General features: G+C 31.7%; 1 protein-coding gene across 3 annotated transcripts in view; it reads left to right on the forward strand.

Annotated features, from left to right (window-relative positions):
- The window catches only part of Gyf (GIGYF family protein Gyf), a 67,458-nt gene that overhangs the window by 9,027 nt on the left and 35,595 nt on the right, over positions 1-22,836 (forward strand). For all 3 annotated transcript variants that reach the window (XM_085944333.1, XM_085944326.1, XM_085944341.1), the window contains 13 exons: positions 16-146; positions 430-600; positions 1,939-2,120; positions 4,149-4,257; positions 6,033-6,187; positions 6,711-6,910; positions 7,610-7,782; positions 8,687-8,827; positions 13,335-13,527; positions 15,312-15,413; positions 16,107-16,292; positions 19,806-19,919; positions 22,216-22,302. In XM_085944333.1, the coding sequence (XP_085800459.1) occupies positions 16-146; positions 430-600; positions 1,939-2,120; positions 4,149-4,257; positions 6,033-6,187; positions 6,711-6,910; positions 7,610-7,782; positions 8,687-8,827; positions 13,335-13,527; positions 15,312-15,413; positions 16,107-16,292; positions 19,806-19,919; positions 22,216-22,302 (1,944 nt within the window). The remainder of the gene's footprint in view (positions 1-15; positions 147-429; positions 601-1,938; positions 2,121-4,148; positions 4,258-6,032; positions 6,188-6,710; positions 6,911-7,609; positions 7,783-8,686; positions 8,828-13,334; positions 13,528-15,311; positions 15,414-16,106; positions 16,293-19,805; positions 19,920-22,215; positions 22,303-22,836) is intronic.

Genomic DNA, 22,836 nt, shown 5'->3' on the forward strand with positions numbered 1-22,836 from the left:
TTCTTCTTTTTGTAGTCACGTCGGTCATGGCTCGCTGCTAGAAATGCCAATCCAAGGATGATTCCACCAGATGCAGACATTGCCGTTGGAAGGGTGAGTTTTCGTCCTCGAAATCGTGGAGTTTTCTACACACCCGAACATATGAGGTATGTCAATGTAATTACTATTTCATATTTGTTTAAAGATGTTATAAATTTTGTTTTTAAAAAATATATTATATATGAGAAAAATCTAATCTAAAAAACTAATCCCGGGAATATTGGGTTCAAGAAATGCTACATTGGTCAATAGCATCAAAATAATAAAATCAGACTCATGATAGACAGTTTTTCAATTTCTGAATCAATTACATATAAAGTGTGAATTTTTATTATTATAGTGTGGTATTCGGAGAACTATTATTTAGGCATTTGATGTTTTTGATTCTAGAAATTCCTTATTTAGTAATGGGCCAGGAATTCGGGGTGGGTCAGGTCGTGGCGTGGACGTGTTTGAGGGAAATCCGGCCAGAAACCTCAATAGAAATGGGTCAACACTAGAGTGTGAGGATTGGGAAACCCCATCGGCAAATCCCCGGAAAGACACTGCCCATGCGGGGAGGTGTGTTACTATTCATTTTTTTCTATTTTATTGCTTGTTATAAGTTTGATTTTGAAACAGTTATTATATAAGAATTTTTTTTTGGAAAAAAATTTTGTTTACTTGAAGATGTAATAACATTGATTAAACAAATATTGCTGCAGGAATTTTGAAATAAATTAACATTCTGAAATATATTTGTATCCAGCATTTTCAATGTCATCGCACTTTCGCAAGATTGGATTTATCTTGCTTGTTTATAATATGTTTATAATATCGCTCTTTTCAGTAATATACTGATATTTTGTGAAAATGAAGCGAGCATGGGAAAATATTCATTTACGAGATGTTTGCGTAATTAACTTTCTTTACCCAGCTTCATTTTTTGCATCAAAAATGATTATTTGCTTTTACTTAAGATAACATTTGTGTTTCCCCTCTTCTGTGATTTTACCTATTTGCATTTTATGTCCTGAGAATATAATTGTATTTCTATATATTAATGTGCGAAAAATAAGCTATTGCAGTAATATTGCTTCCATATATTATATTGACTGTCATGTACTTGGAATGAATCCCAAAATTATATGCATACAAAAAAATAGTTTATCAAAAATAAACACTTTATAGAAGGCTGTAACTAGCTTGCAACTAAATTTAAAATGAAACTTATTTTGAGACATCCATTTTGTATGTTGTCTTTTATTGAATGATTTTTATGAATATGTTTTTGGAATTTTGGTATATTTTGAAACAATATATGCTTTGCTTGCGAATTTTTGCTGTTTATATGGAAAATGCCTTCTAGTTTTATATTTTTATAAATTTCGTGGACTGTATTTGTTTATTAATTGATCATTGCTACCTTTCTTGCGAACTTGAATTTAAATGATGTGTTGTATATTATATAATATTTTTTTGTATAGCGTTATATTAACGGCCCACGTGCGCCATGCCACGTACGTCAATATGGAGATTTTATGGTATTTTCAGAGCATAGTCCTGGACATTCCTTAAACGTTGTAGATAAAAAAATTGCACGATTAACACATTTGAAGATAATTCTAAAGATACTGATTATAAGCTATGTTTTTGTCCATTCAAATGTGATAAAACATCCTACGAATAATGATTGTTTTATAATAATTATTGACCTAAGAATAAGGTAGTATTTTTTTGAAATACGCCATTTCTATTGGCATTTCCCAGTGGTTAAGCTACAACATACGGCCGTAGCCATAAATTGACAAACGATAAATGAAGTAGGGGGAGTAAGATCATGTTAACGCGCGTGTTTGAACATGTACCTAACTGAAAAAAACTATTTTTAGTAACACAGTTTTCTTTTTACTTTTTCAGGTGGGGAAATGATGCCAATTGGAGACGTACTTATCCTAAAGGACCCGAAGATGAGGATGGTTGGAGAGGTGGATCCGGTGAAAATCCCAGGGCCCGACCGCATTACCTTGGGAAAAAATTATCATGGCGAGAGGACGAAGCTGAAAAAGATTTCCGTTTCGATCGAGAGAGGGGATTTCCAGGTACCTTATTACCGAGCACAAAATTATTTTGATGTGTATTTACACTTTTAAGCCAAAAATAGTTAACATTATTTGAATTGCTATAATAATTCAGGACCAGTGGCAGTTTGGGACTCTATCTTAGGGTTCCGAGGAGATGGTACCCGGTAATATTTAACAGAAAACAAACATTTGTTTCATTTAAATTAATTCTTCGGCTCAAATTACATTGGCAGATTCTCAGGCCAACCGTGTGCCACGATCGCCCCCGATCGTGAAAAGTCACTTTTGAGTCAATCCCTGGAACCATGACCGAATTGGAAGAGTTCCTATTTTTTGTGTATGATCATGTCAATTAACCTTGACCTTCTTCGTTTGACTGTATATAGTAATCTATGGTTTGACATAACACAAATTTGATGTTTACAAAGGCTGCGTGACTATACATTATTTTAACAGACAATAATAATTTAACCCAATTGCCGCGACCGTATTCCAGTAGGATACAGCTAGTACATAACAAATGCGCGACCGTATAATAGTCAGATACGCAAACCTTGAACTGTCGATAATGCAAGAAATATTTTTCATACTGCACTGAGAATTTTATTCAGAAATAGCCCGATCCATCCGCCTACTTCCACTGGCCTACTTTTACTGGCGGAATCGAATGGCCTGGTTTTGAAAAAGATAGTTTATGGTGGCGCCGCGCCGCTGACAAGGAGTTGGGTGGCAAAAATCATAGAAACAAAGTGGTTTTCAAACTAATGAATGGGAAAACTGGATACGGTCATTCATTGTTCATGGACAATTTTTATAATAGAAGAACTAACAGAATCTATGAATGAAGACACGTATGTAACTGGAACACTGAGAAGCAACAGAAAAGGCTACTCGGTAGATGTTGCAAATAAAAAACTAAAAACTGGAGAATCGATTAGTCAATATACAGAGCCCAGAATCTGTATTACGAAGTGGAAGGATGGAAGAGAAGTTCTATCACTATTTTCAGAATTTGACTGCGAACTTACAGAAACAACAAATCGCTTCGGGAAATGGCTTACAAAACCAAAAATGATAGTGGAGTACAATAAGTTTATGGGTGGCATCGACTACCATGATCAAATGATGACATACTATCCATGTCAACGGAAGATACTTCGGTGATATAATAAACTCGGAATATATATTTTTCAATCAATGTTGTTAAATTTTTATTATTTATACCGAGAAACTTGTGATAAAAAAAGCTACATTTTTTGATTTTAGGCTAGCCGTTATCAAAAAATTGTTGCTTTCTACTACACCGTTGAGTTCTACTCTACCATGTAAAATACATTTAAGTACCCATTTTATTAGAAAAAGGGAATAATGGAAAAAGAAAAAGGTGTAAATATTGTTTGGATACTCTCAATAAACGCTGCGATTCCATTTATTGCTGCCCAGATTCTGGGAAATCCCGGATTTTGTGTTGACCCATGTTTTAGGTTGTTCCATAAATATAAGTAGTGTGAATAATAACTTTTATAAAGCTAATTGAATATAAACATGGTGAAATTTCATTGATTTTTCTAATACACAAGTAGTGTTATATAATGTAATACATACATCGATAATGTTGGAAAATCTATAAAATGAGTGATAACAATTTGAATGCTAGATAAGATCAGCCTGCATTGAGACGCCATCACTTCCAGCATGAAGTAAAAAATAATAAAACATAAATTATGTGTAATGTGTGAACGCTGCTTTAGTCGCCTTGACATTGCTTGTTTGATCATTGTTTGACGACGTGTTGTGAGTCACGCATCCAGTAGATGTGTCGGTTTCGGTTAAAACCGGTTTGGAAGCTCGAAATTCCACCATATGTGCCCTGCTCACGCTCAGTTTTGATAGTCTGTATATTATCTTGACACACCTACATGTAAATTTGTATGGAATGAATCAGACAAAATATAAGTAACAGAAGAGTAAAAATTTATATTCGTATTGTATACTTTTTTTTTTGCAAAACTTCATGTTTTCACCGATGCATTGTTTTATTTTCAGAGCGAGAATGGAGCGGTGACAAAAGAGAGAGAGGACCTGCGCCGTGGTTAAGCAATCGAAAGTCTTGGGTAGGGGAGAGTCACAGCCCAGAAGATCACTTACCTGAATGGTATAAAATGATTTAATTTCCCTACATTGATTGTCATTATATGTTGAGGAAACTGCAAACAACCATATCGTCAGTAATTTTCTACAAACACGTATCTCAAAAAACACAACTTTTCAGGAGAGGCAAATAACAACTATATTCTCTCAGTTTTTAATTTAGAAATAAATTTTCTTCTATGAAATATCCATTTCGTATAGTTACACATATTTTCATGAAAAAAGTGTTATGTTTTTTCAATTTATCGCACTATACTTTCGACCGATCAGTCATATTGTCGGAGATACGAGAATGCGTTGCAACTTTACCGTGAATATTACTACAGGAAACACGTATCTTGACTTACGAGAAAGAGCTTCAGTATAATCATCTGTCGGAGTTCAGTATTCTGTATACTTACAAACACGTAACTCAAGATACGAGTTTATAATATTTATAAAAGTCTTTTATTGTGATACGAGTTTATGTAATTATTTAAATCTAATATGTTATAAAGAATTGAAATACGTGTTTGTAGAAAATTAGCGACGATATGTCATAAATCTATCAAGTAACCTCCCCGTGAGTCAGTGTAGATCTTCATTGGATCGTAGAGCCATTGAAAAATTAAGTAAAAAACAAATATATGCTGTGCATTTATCATTAATTAAGGGGAGAGGCACGCCAGCAGAGAACCTAGCGGAAAAATTCGAAGCTTACAATTTGAGATTTTTTTATGATAAATTACAATTTCAACTGTATAAATTAATTAATATGTATCTGAAAACATTAAGAGCGGACGTGCTCAGCATGGGTCAAAATGGAGCTTTTTTCTATTTTCAAAGCATGATCCTGGACACTCCTCAAACGTTGTAGGTAATCTATTTATATAAATTTGAAGCCTTATTATCCTTTATATTTATTTTATTATTTTAAATAGTATTCTTTTAAACCTCTCGCTCTAATGTTTTAGAATATAGTCATATTTCAGTACATAAATGTGCAGTGGTGTTAAGATTTTTTACATTTATTAATTTTTAAATGCATTTGTAAAACCATCAGTATAATTTATGTCGACATTATTATAGTGAAATATTTACGATAAAAAATTATATTGATAATCTCTGTGATCCCAAATTTGACAAGAATTAGGCATTTTATTATTCAAAAAATGGGCGAGATTAACACATTTGAAGATAATTCTAAATATACTGATTATAAGCTATGTCTTTGACCATTCAAGTGTGATAAACGTCCTACGAATAATGATTGCTTTATAATAATTATTGACCTAAGAATAAGGTAGTGTTTTTTTGAAATACGCCATTTCTTTTGGCATTCCCCAGTAGTTAAGCTACAACATACGGCCGTAGCCATAAATTGACAAACTATAATTGAAATAGGGAGTAAAATGATGTTAACGTGCGTGTTTGAACATGTACCTAACCAAAAAAAAATTTTTTTAAACGGTATCTAAGTTTATCTTTAAATTAAAAAAAAAAAAAAATCTTTTTAATGTTTTCAGATACATATTTATTAACTAATACAGTTGAAATTGTAAATTATCAAAAAAAATCTCAAAATGCAAGCTTCGTATTTTTCCGCTAGGTTCTCTGTTGGCATGCCTCTCTACCCCTTAACATAAACAACAGTTTTTTTTCTATGGAAGAGGCATTTTCAAATAGTGTGAATTCTGAATTAAAATATGGTAATTTTATTTGATACATCATTTATACTGAAGCTTATAATTATAATATCAGAAACCAACACTTCTGTAAGATATAACTATTTATATGTAGGGCAAACTCTGAAAATGCTTTCGGGCCAAGTGGAACGTTTGACTCATCTGGAGCTTTTCATGGAGGGGCTGACGATGGGGAGCTGGAGGCGCCTAAACAAAATATGCTCACTCATTCCCAGTCATCCACAGCTCCATTTTCATCTGAAAAGAAGGGTAAAGATATGTTTCTTCAATTTCACTTTATTATATATTTGAACTATGTGTCTGAAAAACACATTGTGCAACATAGGCCGGTTTAATGGCGGCACCTGCAGTATTGATGCATTATTTTTTCTGTTCAGAATATCTTTAGCAATCGTCATCAGTACCAAATTTTGAATAAATGTTGTACACATGTTTATTTTTTACGAATAAATATAAAATAACCAAAATTATGTATTCAAAAATATTTTTACAATTAAAACTCTTTAAAATATAATTATCAATAATTGTCACAAATTGCAAGTCTGGTAGACATTCATCTTAAACAAATTATTATACATGATTTTTTTGTTTTAGTGGTCGATAATATAAATCTAGATATCACCTTCATTTACTCCACATGTCATTGAGAATACACAAAAAAAGTTTAAATATTTTTAAAACATACAAAATGATTTATTTAAAAAAAAAGCTAATAGATGATTTTTTTTTAAAGGAATTGAGTTTTTTTAACGAGGATTATCTATTTTTTAAGGATTCCTTTCCCGTGGACACACACAAGGCAACATTCAACTCAACAAGACCAAAGTCCACGGAGGAGCGCCAGGTCTACGGGGTCCACTCCTTCGGGCGTCCAGTGAAGACTTGGCCAGCAATAACTACAACAATGAAATTTCGAAAGCGTTCACTGCAACGTATATAGAATTCCTGCAGCGAAAAAATGATCAACCGGAGGTTAGTGTTTTATCATCAAACCAATTAAAAAATTAGTTTTGATATAGTCAAGGACAATAAATCTATATTATATATTTCACTTAAATATTTTAAAGCAATGTTTCTTAACCTTTTTACATCCGCGGACCACAAAAAAAATCAAAAAATGTTTTGCGGAACTTCAACATTGGAATAAAATAACAAATATTTATATTTACACTATTTTTGAAACAATTGTCGAAATATAATACAACCCCACTTCAAATGTTGGGTTTCTAGGTAAACCACGCCCCCCCCGTCTTTCTATGAAACGATTTATGACTATATACAATAGTGTCATTCATTCCGGAAATGACTTGTTAATTCATTGTGAACCCTTGTAGGTGCACGAGTTCTGAAAGATATTTATTACTTACTTGAAATTTAATACATATAAGCTTTTAAAAATGGATACTAACTATTTTTGAACAGTAGAAAATTTTTGCAGTTCACCCAAAAATCTTGACGGACCACCGGTTAAGAAACTATGTTTTAAAGCATTGTGTACCAAAATCAAGTATTCATTACAGTTTTATAGAAATGATATCTTGTATGTTACATTAATTAAAAAAAAAAAAACTCATGTCAATTCAAAAAATATTATTTTGCAATTTATTTTATTTGGAATATATTTTTTTATGTTTCTATATAATAATTTGTTTATTAATGATTTTGCAATAGGATAATAAGGAGGCTGCAGATTATAAAGGAGCGAAACCTGAAGTACAAAGTAAAGAAACTCTTCCGCCATCAGCAGAAGTAAAGAGCAGAGTAAAAGGGGGTGATAATAAAAATATCAATGTGAGACATCTTATTCCTGAACCATTTGATCCTGCCATAACAATTACGGATAGGTAAAATATTTATATTAATTTTTAAGTATAAACTATAAACTAATTTTACACAAAAAGGATATTATGTGTAAAAATTGTTTTTTATTGATGTTTTATAATTTTTTCACACCGAAAATGTATTAAAATAAATTTTGTAAACAACTAATATGTATATATACCAAAAATTATTTTGAATTTTAAAGATTTATGAATCTGAGCAATCTGCATTTTAATCCATTGGTTAATAATTTTGTCATTTTTAATTATTTGAAAATGGTGCTTGTCAGGATCAGGTCAGGATCTTATGACTGACCATTATGACCTGAATGATTTGGCCACCAGAAAATGTTCTTCTGGCCCAACTACACTTTTTGGTATTCAGTGGCATGCAGAGCATGTGTCACACTCTTGATTTAGTCCATACATCTGGAGGGATCTCGTTCTTATTGTCTCTGACCTGCTAAAACCATAAGCAACGTGACCAAGTGACAGGCCCAGGCACTCTGGAAAGTCTGTCAAGCTCATGGACGCATTTGTCTTTTGGGTTGTCCACAATTCTCAACATCCACCTCTAGTATCACATTACACGTATGTGTCTACTCTCTTTCTGTCTTCCACTCACCTTTCAAGTCTCAGAACTATATATACAAAATGGGGAGACAAGAACTTTACTAGACACATTTTGGTCACTTTGTAATGTTTTTATTCTTTTGAATTGGTTGTGGTTTCGATCTAGCATTTTTTACCATTGCTATTCTCCTTTTGATGTTGGCTACTACAAATTCACCTTTATCAGAATGTTGTAACCCAAAGTGAACCTGTTGTTGACTACTTCTGTCTTTCAGTAGCAGACTGGGTTGATATTTTTTATGTTGTGTAATCCATTGCCACATATTGTTACATTTTTCTGTTTTTATATACATAGAAATCAAAAAGAACCGGCCGTCACACAGCAGAAGATAATAAAAAAAAATGAAGCTGTTCCTCCCAAAATTCCACCGCCTAATAATCAGCCAGTGAAGACTGATGTGACCCAGCCTCCACCGACCATGCCCAATAACACAAGGTATTTATTTAAAGACATATATTTGTTTGGTATGTCATTTTGTAAATTTTTGGTAAAGTGTGAATTTCCATTTTTTTATATTTCTTTGGATTGGTTTCTTATATTGATTGATATTTTTTAATCTTCAAATTTATTGATAAAATTACAGACCGAATGAATGCACTTTAAATTCCGGGATCGCCAATTGGCGCGCCTTACGTTATTTACCAGGAACACCAATTGGCGTCATACAACACATGTTTACTTTGAATACAAAAAAAATATGGTGCTGTAATATCGTGTTCCAAATTTGTGAACAGATGTCAGTCTAGGTATATGAAATACCCTATTCATAATTTAAAATCACAAAAAATGTCAGATCATTTTGTTTTTCAATTGTGTCGTTTTGAAAACAAAATACGTAAGAAAAATTTCATTGGGGAAAATCCAAATTTACATTTATTGAAAAATTACATAACATTATTATATTATACGATAGACGTAATCTTCAAGACAATTTTCGACATGCATAGATTGATTATTGTGGTAGATACTGTAAAGTTTTATCGCCATAATGTTCTAATTTCCTCCACTTCTTTTTGAGTAAATTTTATTGTGAATACCTAAAACTATTTTGTGTGTGTTTATAGTTTGTGTTTTTAAATATATCGTTAATGTGAATTAAACCTTGGGTAACATTTTTTTGATATAACTATTTTATTTGAGCTACTGTTTGTGTGTTTTTAAATCTATGTCATTTAATTCAGGGGTCCCCAAACTATTGGTTGTGGAGGTCTACATTATGCGAGCCTAATACTGCAAGGTTTTAAGTGTTCATCCTTGAGAAAACATATCCAGCAATGAAGTACTATTCTTAGCTGCCTCATTGTTACTTTTGTTTCGCGAAGGACAAACACTTAGAACCTTGTAGTTCTCCACTCGCGATTAGTCTATTGAAGGTAGTAATATATTATTCATTTTCATATAATATGTAATATTTTACACAACTTATACCCACAAGCTCTGTAAAGAAATACTTAAAAGCTATTTTTTCAAAAAAATATTTGTTGGCATACTAAACCTTCTTAAATTTTCAATGAAGCCTGTTTAACTTTTAACCATTTTTCTGAAATTATTTTAACAGTCTAAGGGGCCTTTCATCCAATATTTTCGAATGCGATTTTACGCCAGATGGCGTGCAAAACGTATAATTCCGTTCATGGAGATTTTGTACATAAGCATCTCGCCGAACCCGAACACCGAATGCCCCTCTACCATAAGTTTAGCGAGCCGATTGCTAAATTCGGCAGAGTCGATTTTTGACAGATTGCAACTGACAACCCGCGTTTGTTGATAATTGTCATAGGTACTTGTTTTCTTAGGTATTTCATTATGATTCAGTGAATTATTTTGATTATTGTCTAATGGTATTATCTATTTTACAATTGATCCTATAATAATTGGTGCTTCATTTTATTCAATCATGAATGCTTTATTTATAGGTACTAAACTTTGCTTTCGTAGATGAAGCTAATTTACAATGCCGCAAATTTCGTAAAAGCGGCGACGCTTTCGAATTTAAGAGTCTCGTTAGTAAATATACATCAGACGCAGATTCATTAAAATCCATTAAATATAATATAATATTTTTAACAACTCAATTCACATGATTATGAAGCGATGTCTGTACACAGTTTCGCAAGCACTTCCATGAACACTCGACTAGTTAGTAAATGGTTGTAAACGGAAACAGCGTAAGTTTGGAGGGTAATAAACGATTCGGTTTGGCTTATTCCATGGATAGGGTATATGGCTGCTCATAGGGAGGGAACCTTTGGTTTATGTGATTAAAAAAATTATAATCTTTTAAAATGGTAATGTGTATAGTTTTGATATGGCGGAAGGAAATTCATCTATAGTTGTCATGAAGCACTGGACTCAGCTTACAATGTCTGAAGATGAATCGAAATTGGAACCATCTAATCGAAGTAATGATGATACTTCAGGAGAACTAAGATGACTTTCAATCCCGTATAACAATCAATAATATAACTATATAGACTTCAGCCAAGTGCTTTTTTTCAACATTGCTTGAATTTTAATAGTGTCAACACACAATTTTTTACCACCAAATATGAATATTCCAGTCTGTTTTTGAAACCGTGCGTTGATGGTTTTTTTTTTGGCTGTTAATGATATAAGGTTTTTTATTTGTTTGTATTCAGAGCATGCACCTAATAGGTCAGCCAAATGTTTAATAATCATTTTGACCGTTTAATTTGCAAACCGGCTAACTCCATTTGGGCAAATTGTTCAGTAAAAAAACATAATTTAACTATCGGCCGGAATTTAACAATTCCAAAAATACACTTGGAAAATTTTCATTTTACAAATAAGCTGCACTATGAATTAATACACTATTTTTAATTCCTTTATATATAAAGAAAATTTATGTGAAGAGCGCAGTTTCATTTACGATATTGGAAATTTGGCAGTTTGTTGTTTTGTGTGAAGAACGATATCACATTTATTTATTGGTTTAGGAGTTTGAAATTTTGTATGAGCATAGAAAACATGTTTTATAACAAAATGCCATCAAAATCTCATTTTCGGTCAAAAGCGCAGTTGGCTGGTTTGCAGATTAAGCAGTCGATTTCTCATTATGTAAAAACTTGCAAAACCGATTCTTTTCGTTTAATCCGTAATTGCTTCAGTATATAAATGTTTTTGTTATTTGATGTTATTACAGACTATTATATTAGACTTTCTTAATTATTCCAGAATTAAATAGTAGATGTTTAGATTTTCAAAACATAGTAATTTACGAAGTTGTGTTTCACATCACATGTATCAGTTTATTACTGATTTAAAAAAACGTTAGCAGAATTTCAACTGTGATCAAACAGTTGGTAGAAAAGTATGGTGTGAATAGCACCAAAATTCAAGCAAACCAGACTGTCAACTAGTGGTATTTCATTGCGGTTGTCATCTAAAACCTCAATGAACCATTTGACGGATCACTCTACCTGGAGACATTAATGTGTGATTTATTAACACTCAAGAATGGTCTATATCAGAGGTGTATGCAGTACTCTCTTGTGAAGTACTAATTTTATTACCGCACAATTGCATTTCTCCTGAGCCAGTATGGTAAGAATAGCATATGAAATATTGTTGACAATTTTAATGATTTGATAGGTTTTTCACTGTGTAGAAAGTAATCTTAAACCATTTTGGTTCTCACTAGTCATAACATTCATCAAAAAGACAGAAGAAACAAGATGTTGTTGACTCGAATAATTATTTTAAACTAGCGAGACCCGGCATGCGTTGCAATGCCACTAAAAGAAAGAAAGTGTTTGTCTATTTATTGAAGTGCTTTTGGATACACTTTTTGTTTTTCCGTCTGGTGCATACACGAATAAATCAGAAGGTTTTCCAACGCATGAGCAGGCCACATACAACTGTCCATGTGAGAAGCATGGATTTTCCAAATGTAGTCCACACACATTGAGCGATTGTCCCAGTGCTTTGTTGATGGTCATTGCAAATGCGAGTCGTACCGGAAACTGCAGATGTTTGAATTCGACTGGCATATCTGTCGGAATCATTGAGATGCGTGGCAACAGTACATCTTCTCCTTTAAATTTTCCATTTAAAATTGTAGCTTCGATGATATTCTTCATCATCTTTTTCATTGAGAGCCTGGTACCATTGCAATCTCGTGGTGGAATTATGTTTCGGAGAAGAATGATAGGCACACCAATTTTCAATGTTAAAATGTGCGGCGGCATTCCTGACAAATCAAGTGAATTCAAGAATGCAATGGGATAATTCACAACTTTGTCTTGATTCATTACAGTATCGATGGATTTTCCAGTCTTCTTTCCCGTTATTCATCTGTTTCAGATGAACGGGCTTGAGCAGTGCTTACTCGATCAGTTTCCTGTCTTATTTCCCGTTGCTCGTTTCTTTCTGAAGCTCGTGTCCCCCTTTTTTCCGTGCTTGAGGTGTAGATCGACCAACCGCTTGTCGTTTAGGTGGCATAATTGATTTGACAGCGTAAATAATGCTTTGTGACGACTATTAAAAATTCACTTGGAAAGAGAAAAGAAAATGCGTGTGATATTTATTATCTCATGTTGACCGGCAATTGGAATTTAACAATAATTAACACCACTCGTTATGTCACATTGAAACTGAAATGGCACTGACACCGAAAACAAAACAACTGCTGCTAAGCTATATGAAATACAGTTGAAACGAATCGCGCACCATCTATTGTAAAATGGTTATACTAATTCAAAAACCTCAGGCATGCGCACAACTCACCAAAGTTTCATTGCAATAGGATGAATGGTATAGGAATGCATACGGGACAGACAGACAGACAAACAAACAATAATTTTTAAATATATATATATACAGTGTTCTTGATGTTTTTAATGGAATTAACTTTTATTATTTTGATACAAAATTATCATGTAGGTATGTGATCTATATTATAATGCAGTTGTATATTTTTTAGCAATGCGAAGGCTTTCACCGAATACCCGATGATCAAAGATATTGTCAAAATGTTTGTTTTGGAGGAAGAAGACACAATTGAAAACAAAACTAAGGGAACGGAGCTGCCGGGCAACCGTCAATTCGTGCAAGAAAAAGCCCAGATTCCGCCACCACTCACCGCTGCCAACCCTTCTGTAACAACACCAGTGCCTGTAAGAAATCATTTCATGACTCTTTATCTGTATTGATTGTATGTTTTACCTTCGGAACCACATTCCGGAACATTATATAATTATTTAGGTCTTTCGATGGTTCAGTAATGTATAAATCATAATGTGCATAATGTTTTCGTTAAGGCTGTACCTCAGTTGAGGCACGGTCTAAAAAGATCGTGGCTAGGCAACGCGCGGATTGCGGGTCACGGGTGCAAATGACGCATGCCAAACGAAATATAATTTGTCATATAAATCCAACATACGTCCATTTTATGTTGGCGACCCCCCACTCCCGTGTTTTTGTAAAACTGTTAGAATTTCAACTCGCCGAAAGTTCTCAGGTGACACTAGATCTTGGTAACGTTAAGTAGAATATACCGCGCAATACAACTGCAGCAGGTGTTGCTTGTTATAAAATACAAATTCATTTATTATTAATAATGTAATAATATGTACGCGGAGATCGCAAATATTATATTTTATTTATTTTTACGAGGGTAAAACAAAGTTGTAATTATTTATGTAAACATTATTTTATACAATATAATATAAATGTTAAAATTTTAGAGAGCGTTATAAATATTAAGTTATTCTGAAAATATAGACTAATAACTCAGTATTCAAATTTTATTTATTGTATGTAGTGAATATTACAAATTAATAATTTAATACGTTCACAACATAAATTAATATACCTACCTACCTAATTGTGAATGACAATGTCAGTAAATCTAAATAAAATTTACATATATATTTTAATAATATCATAGCAATTAATTATTATACCTACTAATAATTAAGTAATCCGTAATTTATTGGTAAAACTTGCAATCGTCTAAAATATAATAATATATATTTTTTCGTTCCGTGCTGATGCATCTTTACTACATATTTAGGACTTTCAATAATGAGCTCGATTTATGACTTTGAAACAATTGGGGTGACGCATGAGTAATAAATGACATAATCCAGAACACAAGTTCAAGTAGGTACATTTTTAGAAATATTTGGACATGTTTCTTTTCATTTTTTGGTTGTCTTTTTCGTATTACCGCAAACATGATGTAAAGATCGCGGTGAATATTCAAGTTTACATGGTAAATGGCGCACACTCAACTTGAATGAAAATATTTTGTGTACCTACTGCGCAGCCGCTGAAAAATGCAATGCAAGATGCAGTCGTACCGGCGAATCTCAATAGATCGAGGGGGTTCGAAAGATCGATGTTTATGAAATTAAAACAACATATTTTTGACAAAGTTATATAGGTGGAAGTAGGCGGATGGATCGGGCTATTTTTTAATAAAATTCTCAGTGCCGTATGAAAAATATTTCTTGCATTATCCACAGGTCAAGTTTTGCGTATCTGACCGCTATACGGTCGCGAATTTGTTACGTACTAGCTGTATCCTACTGGAATACGGTCGCCGTGAAGGGGTTAAGAGCTAGTCGAAGAATCTAGGTTATCACAAGTTTTGTTATGCCGAAGAAGTATAATTTCTAACGCGCATACATAAGTACAAGTACACACACCGATTTTTATGTTTCCTTTTTCATGATAATTAATAATGTGTCTAAAAATAGTATTCTACTTGTGGCCCGCCGTTCATTTTATATTCCTAATGTGGCTCTTCGTCCAAAAAGTTTACCCAGGCCTGGTTTATGCTAACAATAGTTTTTGAAATTTTAATGTTCTGCGTCCATAGGTATAAGAAAAGACAATATTATTTGTCTTCAAATGAATCTTTTATTAAACATAGCAATTCTTCATTTATTTTCAGCCTGGTGCTAAAATCCCTGAACCTGGTAATGCCTTTGGTGTCGAACCATTGCCCGAGAGTAGATACAGATCAACTGAGACCTGGTATTATCGTGATCCTCAGGTAAATTGTGATTATTTAAAAAATTCTTAGCATAATACCCCGTTTACTCGTGCATGGATTTACTGCTAACAGTAAGTATTATCACGGCCATAACAAGAAAACGTACGTGTAAACATGTATTATCCTGCAGTTGCAAGATAGATTGCATGCATGAATCAAAAAAGTTTAGAAGCTTCTGAATTTTCATGCGACAGTTGATATTTTTTCGATCTGCGCCTGCGTAGTAGTAATAGAACTGCATCGCGGAAAAACTCATCTTAGGGTTAACCGATTTTTACAGCCTGTCAAATAGTACCATAAAACGACAACATAGCATCTCGCTGACTCTTGAAGAATTAGATTAGAGAGACAGTCTGCACTTTTACATGTAAACTGATATTTTCACAATAGCTTAAAATACGCACTATTGTTGCCAGTAAATGCATGCACGTGTACAACAGGCGCTATAACAGGTGGGTGTGGAAACTGTGCTAAAGTTACAATCACAATGTTTCATTTTAATTCAGAATATTCCAAGTGTTTAAATTGAATTTGAATATTATAATTTGTTCACCTTCTCGTTAAAGTAATAATAATAGAAATGCATCAGCTGAAAATGGTGTGGTTTCTTATTCATTTATCATGTGGCATACTATAAACTATACGATACTAGGATAATTTTAAAGTCAACTTTTTAATGATACTTTGTTTTAGGGAGATGTTCAAGGACCTTTCACTTCCGTGGAAATGAAAGAGTGGTATGACATTGGCTATTTCTCAGAAGACCTGTGCATACGTAAAGGAGACGATAACTTCTATATAACTCTTGGATTCTTAACAAGCATGTGTCGAGGGTCTCCATTTAATTTAGGCAGTGATGCGACCGATCTTGTTTTTAAGGTAAGCCCTTTTTTTCTTTCAGATGTAATTCTCTCACTTGAACGAATGGTTAACCAATAAAAGAAAATACTCTCTCTACAATACCTTCTTATTTATTAGGTCCAGTCCTTATTACGTTGCGTCTAGGGAATCCAATCCCAAGCCAAAATTCTGATTCCGGGATTTCGGGATTACAATTAGACAATCCCGGGATTGGCATTGTTTTCCATTGTTAATATAAAAAAAATATATTTACACATAACATTGATAAAATCGGTCAAAAATAAATCAATATTTAAGACATTTATTGTTAATATTGTATATCTACGTTCAATCTTGGAAATACATAAGTTTAATGGAGTAAATAATATTAACCTTTTTACTCCCATTCGGCCGATATTTCGGCCCACCATACCTATGCGAAAACTCCATCTGGGCCGATCCATCGGCCGAAAGTTTGGATCCAAATTTACGATTTATTCCAATTTTTTTCCGGTCATATTTCTTCTCATGTAGACAAAACACTATATTCGGTATGTGTTAGGTGTGACTAATAGTTATTTTAGTGTCACACTTGATTATAATTGTGGCATACCCTAATAACTCACAAGTCATAATTGCTCTAGCTGTCGAACGCGAAGCCAAAGAGGGTCATAAAAATAATAAAACATTATTTTTATGACACATTTTAAGTTCTGACGTTTCTTTTAGTTGTTTTATGATTCATTTATCATATAATTATAAATTTTGTAATTTGAATGAACTCTGACTGAACGAACAATGAATGCCCACTGTTCTGTTGGTAGAATGGTGAAAAAATACATGAATAAATATTATTATAATAGTTTTAGTGCTTTGAAACTTATTTTTTGAAATTACTTCATTCCCATATCAGTTGGTCCTCAATACTGTATCGAATTCTCGTGCGATTTCGTGAATTGAATAATATTCTTGAATACCTTGACACTATATGATTTTTTTTTTGATTACTTTATAAAAATTCTATTTCATAGAGAAATTATAATATGTTTATTTTTTTTTCTCTTACTAGATAAGAATAGATTATACTATACAATTTGATATATCAATTATAAATAAAAAAATGTCGTCACACTTGTTTTGTAGTTCAAACATAGTTTTATCCATTCATTTCTAAATAAATATTGATACATTATTTTTTTCTTTTATTTTATTGGTGTAAACTATCAATATTATTACTTATTATTGCTTTAATACACCATTGAGAACACACAAAAAAAGTTTCAAATTTTTAAAACATGTGTAGAATTATTTATTTAAAAAAAACTAAATCAACGATTTTTTGGCAAAAAACGCTTGGGAGTTTTCACATATGCTAGGCTAAATCACTTGGGAGTAAAAGGGTTAAATATAGGTATATATATATATATATAAATAATAATGTGAATTTAATACGAGATTGCTGTTTGTGATAGTAAAGACTTAACAAATGGATTAGCGAGATTTAAAATAGTAAAGCAAATAATCATGGCGTACCTACTTATGGCCTTTCCGCTTCATAAATCTAATTAGTCAGCCAAATATGAAATTGCCGTAAAACGTATGAGATCATGGTGGAATTACTTTGTTAAAAGTGCGAAGCATTGTTTTTTCCAATCTTTCTCATTTTTAATAATCTATGTGAAAAAATAAAATGAATCGGCAACATACACATGGGTATAAGTCAAACTTCATTCAAACTGAGTTTATTTCTAATGTAGTTATTTTTTATTAAAGTGTTTTTTTCTATTATATTTTCGCTTTTATTTTATGTTCCATAAAAATTGATAAAAATCAATCCCGAAATCCCGGGATTATGTTTATCAATCCCGGGATTCATAGGCATTGAAAATAGCTCGGGATCCCGGGATTGGAATCCCTAGTTGCGTCCATAGCATGTAATATAAAAAATATTCATTCATAATATTTTGTTTTGTGCAAGGACATTGAAGATGGAGTCTAAATATATAAAAGAGAAACAAGAAATCTTTTTCTCAGTGTATCTCACATTTTTTTTCATTGATTGTTATTTTGCCTTGCTAAATTTCAATTATAAAAAAGTTGTTCCTGTCATTTCCTCTAATAAAATTATGATAAAGTGTAAACAATAAATGCATGTAAACAACAATGATAAATAGTGTACTCGTGCAAGACAGAAACTGTTGAACAGACTGATATATTTTTCAATTATATTTCAAGTACTTACCTGGGTAAGTTTATATAATAAGACTTCATCTATACCTACTTCTTTTGCAATATATTGCAATATAAAAATATTCTTTTTGATGTTGAGAGTCTGTAAATATGTTGTACTATATTTTACTATGTAAGAAAAACAAGAGTAGCAAGTGTGAGATAAATTTAGATAGAAAAATCTTTTTATAAAATGTTGACAACTACTGCAATTGATTTACTATAGTACACAATAAAAATAACTTTGAGAAAACCTAATTACCATTGGGAAAAGTGCGAGATAAATTTAGAAAAAAATCATTTTATAAATTGTTGAGAACTGCTGATTGATTTACTATATAGTTTATAACGCATTCGAAATAATTACTATATAATATAATAATTACCATCGGAAAAAGTGCAAGATAAACTTTGAAAAAAATCTTTTTATAAAATGTTTAGAACCACTGAAATTGATTTTTATTATGTAATCGAAATATAATCATAGTATATTACCGCAAACACTGTCTTTTTACTTAGCAGGGCAAAATAATAATGCTTGAAAAAAATTGTGAGATAAAGATGAGAAAAAGATTTCTTGTTATAAAATGTTGAGAACCGCTAAATTTATTTCATTATGTTACTATCCAATCAAACTAAGAACAGTATAATAATATCTAATCATTTGGAAAAAAAAAGAAATTTCTTATAAGTACAAAAAAAAAATGGGAATCAGTGGTTTGCTATAGTGTACTATATAATCAAAATAATTATGAACAAAATATATGAGGTAAATTTAGAAAAAAATATATTTTTATAAAATCTTGAGAACCACTGAATTTATTTTAGAATATTTTACTATCCAACCAAAATTAGAATTATAAAAAAATTAATTTATTATAATTACAAAATAATTATAAAAGGTGTAATAATAATCATTCGAGGAAAGTCTGAGGTAAAATTAGGTAAAATTATTTAGAAAAAAAACTTTTTATGAAATGTTGAGAACCACTGAATTTATTTGACTATAATTTACTATCCAAGTAGTAATATAGTTTTATAAAAATATATTTTTATAAAATATTGAGAACAACTGACCTTGCTTTTACTATACTATGCTGTTGCTACACTGGTTGGGAAACACTGCTATAATGTATTGTGTAATAAAAATAGTAATAGTAGGTACACAATAAAAAAATATTCTAAAAACTTATAAATTAACCCAAAAAAAAAATACTAAATAAAAGAAAATCTTCAAAATTAACTCACTCCCGAGGTGTCTATGCTAAATATTTAACTCACTAATCAAAGGGTTAAAATAGAGAATCTTTTACTTATTTTCAGGTTGCTGAAAGTATAACAAATTATAGAAATAAAAGAGCAGCCATGTCACCTGAAGAAAATGCTTTATATGATGCTCGACAATTCACAAGTGTTCAAGAAAAACTTTACAAAGAGGTACTTATTCCATTCAATCATTTTTCATGAATAATATTGTTTGTTAATAATAAATGTTGAATTTATATAATATAAACCTACGGTGGATGCATTAACTTGATTAATTCAGGCACTCTTCCTGGTAGTTCTTTGTTTTCATTGATGAGGGTCATTACTTGAACATAAACAGCTTGATAATATTTGACAACCATTGGAAGAGAAAGGCCGATTGTGTCTTTCACCCGGTCACTCCAGCGAGCCTAGTTCCTTCCACAACATCTATATATTTTGACTTTGCCAGATATTATTAAAAACAAAAAACATTGAATAAAATTTAACGGCCCACATGCTCAGCGTAGGTCAAAATTGAGGTTTTATGCTATTAAGCCTTATTATCCTTTATATTTATTTTGAACATTTGATGACTGCATAAAGTATTTTTATTACATAAAATAGTATTCTTTTAAACCTCTCGCTCTGATGTTTTAGAACGTAGAATGTTTATCACATTTGAATGGTCAAAAACATGGCTTATAATCAGTATCTTTAGAATTATCTTAAAATGTGTTAATCGTGCTGATTTTTTGAAAAATAAAATGCCAAATTTTTGTCAAATTTGGGATCACAGAGATTATCAATATAATTTTTTATCGTAAATATTTCACTATAATAATGTCGACATAAATTATACTAATGGTTTTATAAATGCGTTTAAAAATTAATAAATGTAAAAAATCTTAACACCACTGCATGGATGTACTAAAATATGACTATATTCTAAAACATTAGAGCGAGAGGTTTAAAAGAATACTATTTTATGTAATAAAAATACTTAATGCAGTCATCAAATGTTTAAAATAAATATAAAGGATAAGGCTTCAAAATTATATAAATAAATTATCTACAATAAATAAAGAAAGAAAAAAAAAAGATTATCTACAACGTTTAAGGAATGTCCTGGATCATGCTTTGAAAATAGCATATAACCTCCATTTTGACCTACGCGGCGCACGTCGCCCCTTAAAGGCCATCCACCCAAAATTTTCGAATGCGATTTTATGCCAGATGGCGTGCGAAACGTATGATTTGCGTTCATCCAAATTTGTATATAAGCATCTGACCAAACGCGAACACCGAATGCCTTCTACCATAAGTTGAAAAAACCGATTGCCAAATTTGACAGCTGCTTGCACTGACAGCCAGCTTTTGTGCTTGTTTTCTTGTTTGTTTCATTATGATTGAGTGAATTATTTTGAATTGTCTAATGATATTATCTATTTTACAAGTGATCCTGTAATTGGTACTTCATTTTATTCAATCATGACTGCTTTCTTTATACTAAACTTTGCTTTCGTAGATGAAACTAATCTACAATGCCGTAATTTTCGTAAAAGCGATAATGCTTTCGAATTCAAAAGTTTCGTTAGTAAATACATATCAGATGCAAATGAATGAAAATCTTATTAATATATATATATTTTTAATAACTCAATTCACATGAGTGTGTCGGAAACGATTTATGCACTATCACTATAGTATACTATCACGATAAGCATTTACTTGTATTTGTTCAGTAACCTTCCGCGATAGTAATCAGGTACCTACTTCTCAAGAGATTTACTATAAATTGTAATGATTATATTTATGCAATAACGTTTATTCGGCATTGGGATTATCCGGCCATAATGTAATATAAATCAATAAATATAGGAAATAATAATAAGTATGTAATATGACGTAGCGATTTTAACATCTATCATTTTCAATATTGGCATTTTATTACTACTAGAGGTATCTCGCGGCAAAATGCGAAAATTACGTTGTGTATCTTTGTCCATAGACATCAAACTTGTTAAAAAGTGACCATAGAGAAAAATATTCTTCTGATTTTGGTAGAAAGAATACTTGATCCAAATATACGAGCATACTCGGAACACTATGATTTAAGTGAATGTAAATCACTAAATCTACAAAAAGTAAATTAAACAAAATCACATAGCTGGATGATGCAATTATTCATCAGTAACTGAGTAAACTGCATTTTGATTTTTTATCAAAATCAATAAAAAAAAAACATTAAAACTATCATTAATTAATTGATAACACCTCGTGAGTCTCACAAAAAGTTATTAAACTACATTAAGATGTTTTTTTGTTTTTTTTGTCACTTTCTCTTTGAAATAAACCCCTAATAATTATATTTAGATGGGGAATGATCGATTAACAAGATAAATATTATTAAATTATATATTTATACTATTGAAATGGTTTTAGTTCAATCAATTGTCATTACAATCGCTTTTGTTTATCTTTTCAGAATCTGCAAAAAGAGTACATGAAACAACAACTCATGTATGAGCAGATGCAGCAAACACATTCCAGCAATATTCAACAGACGCCGATGGTGTGTTTAATTTAAATACTTATAAAGTGAAACCCCAATTTTACATTTTGAAGGGACTGACAACGCAAATAGAATAGAAAATGTAATAAAAAAAAATTATATAAAAAAAGTCATTCAAATTAATTTGGTGGCTATTTTTGGCTTGTTAACCGGGCACCTGCATCAAACATCGTATGACACACACCATAGTTACGCGAGACATTTTTTCGTTTTGCTTATCGTCTTTGTTCTATATTAAAAAAAGCATTACAAAATATGTCATAACACCAGTCGAGTACCCAAAGACATTAAGATTATGTCGAAACACTAAAAAACTGTAATAAATCATTTATAATATCAAAAACACTAATAAACTAATCCTATACAAATTTGAAAGGACTCATCACATGACCACATACGCCATTTTAGTATTTAGAGCAGCACGGCGCGGTTTGTACTTTTCCGACACATGTGCGTGCGCTCCCTCGAATGCAAGCATTACTCGCTTTCAAGTGCATATCGATAAATCACATATTAATGTCTTCGGGCTGAGTC

This window comes from Rhyacophila brunnea, unplaced genomic scaffold (genome assembly GCF_057557595.1).
Source record: "Rhyacophila brunnea isolate RB1 unplaced genomic scaffold, BYU_Rbru_1.0 scaffold_1, whole genome shotgun sequence".
In the NCBI taxonomy this organism is placed as follows: Eukaryota; Metazoa; Arthropoda; class Insecta; order Trichoptera; family Rhyacophilidae; genus Rhyacophila; species Rhyacophila brunnea.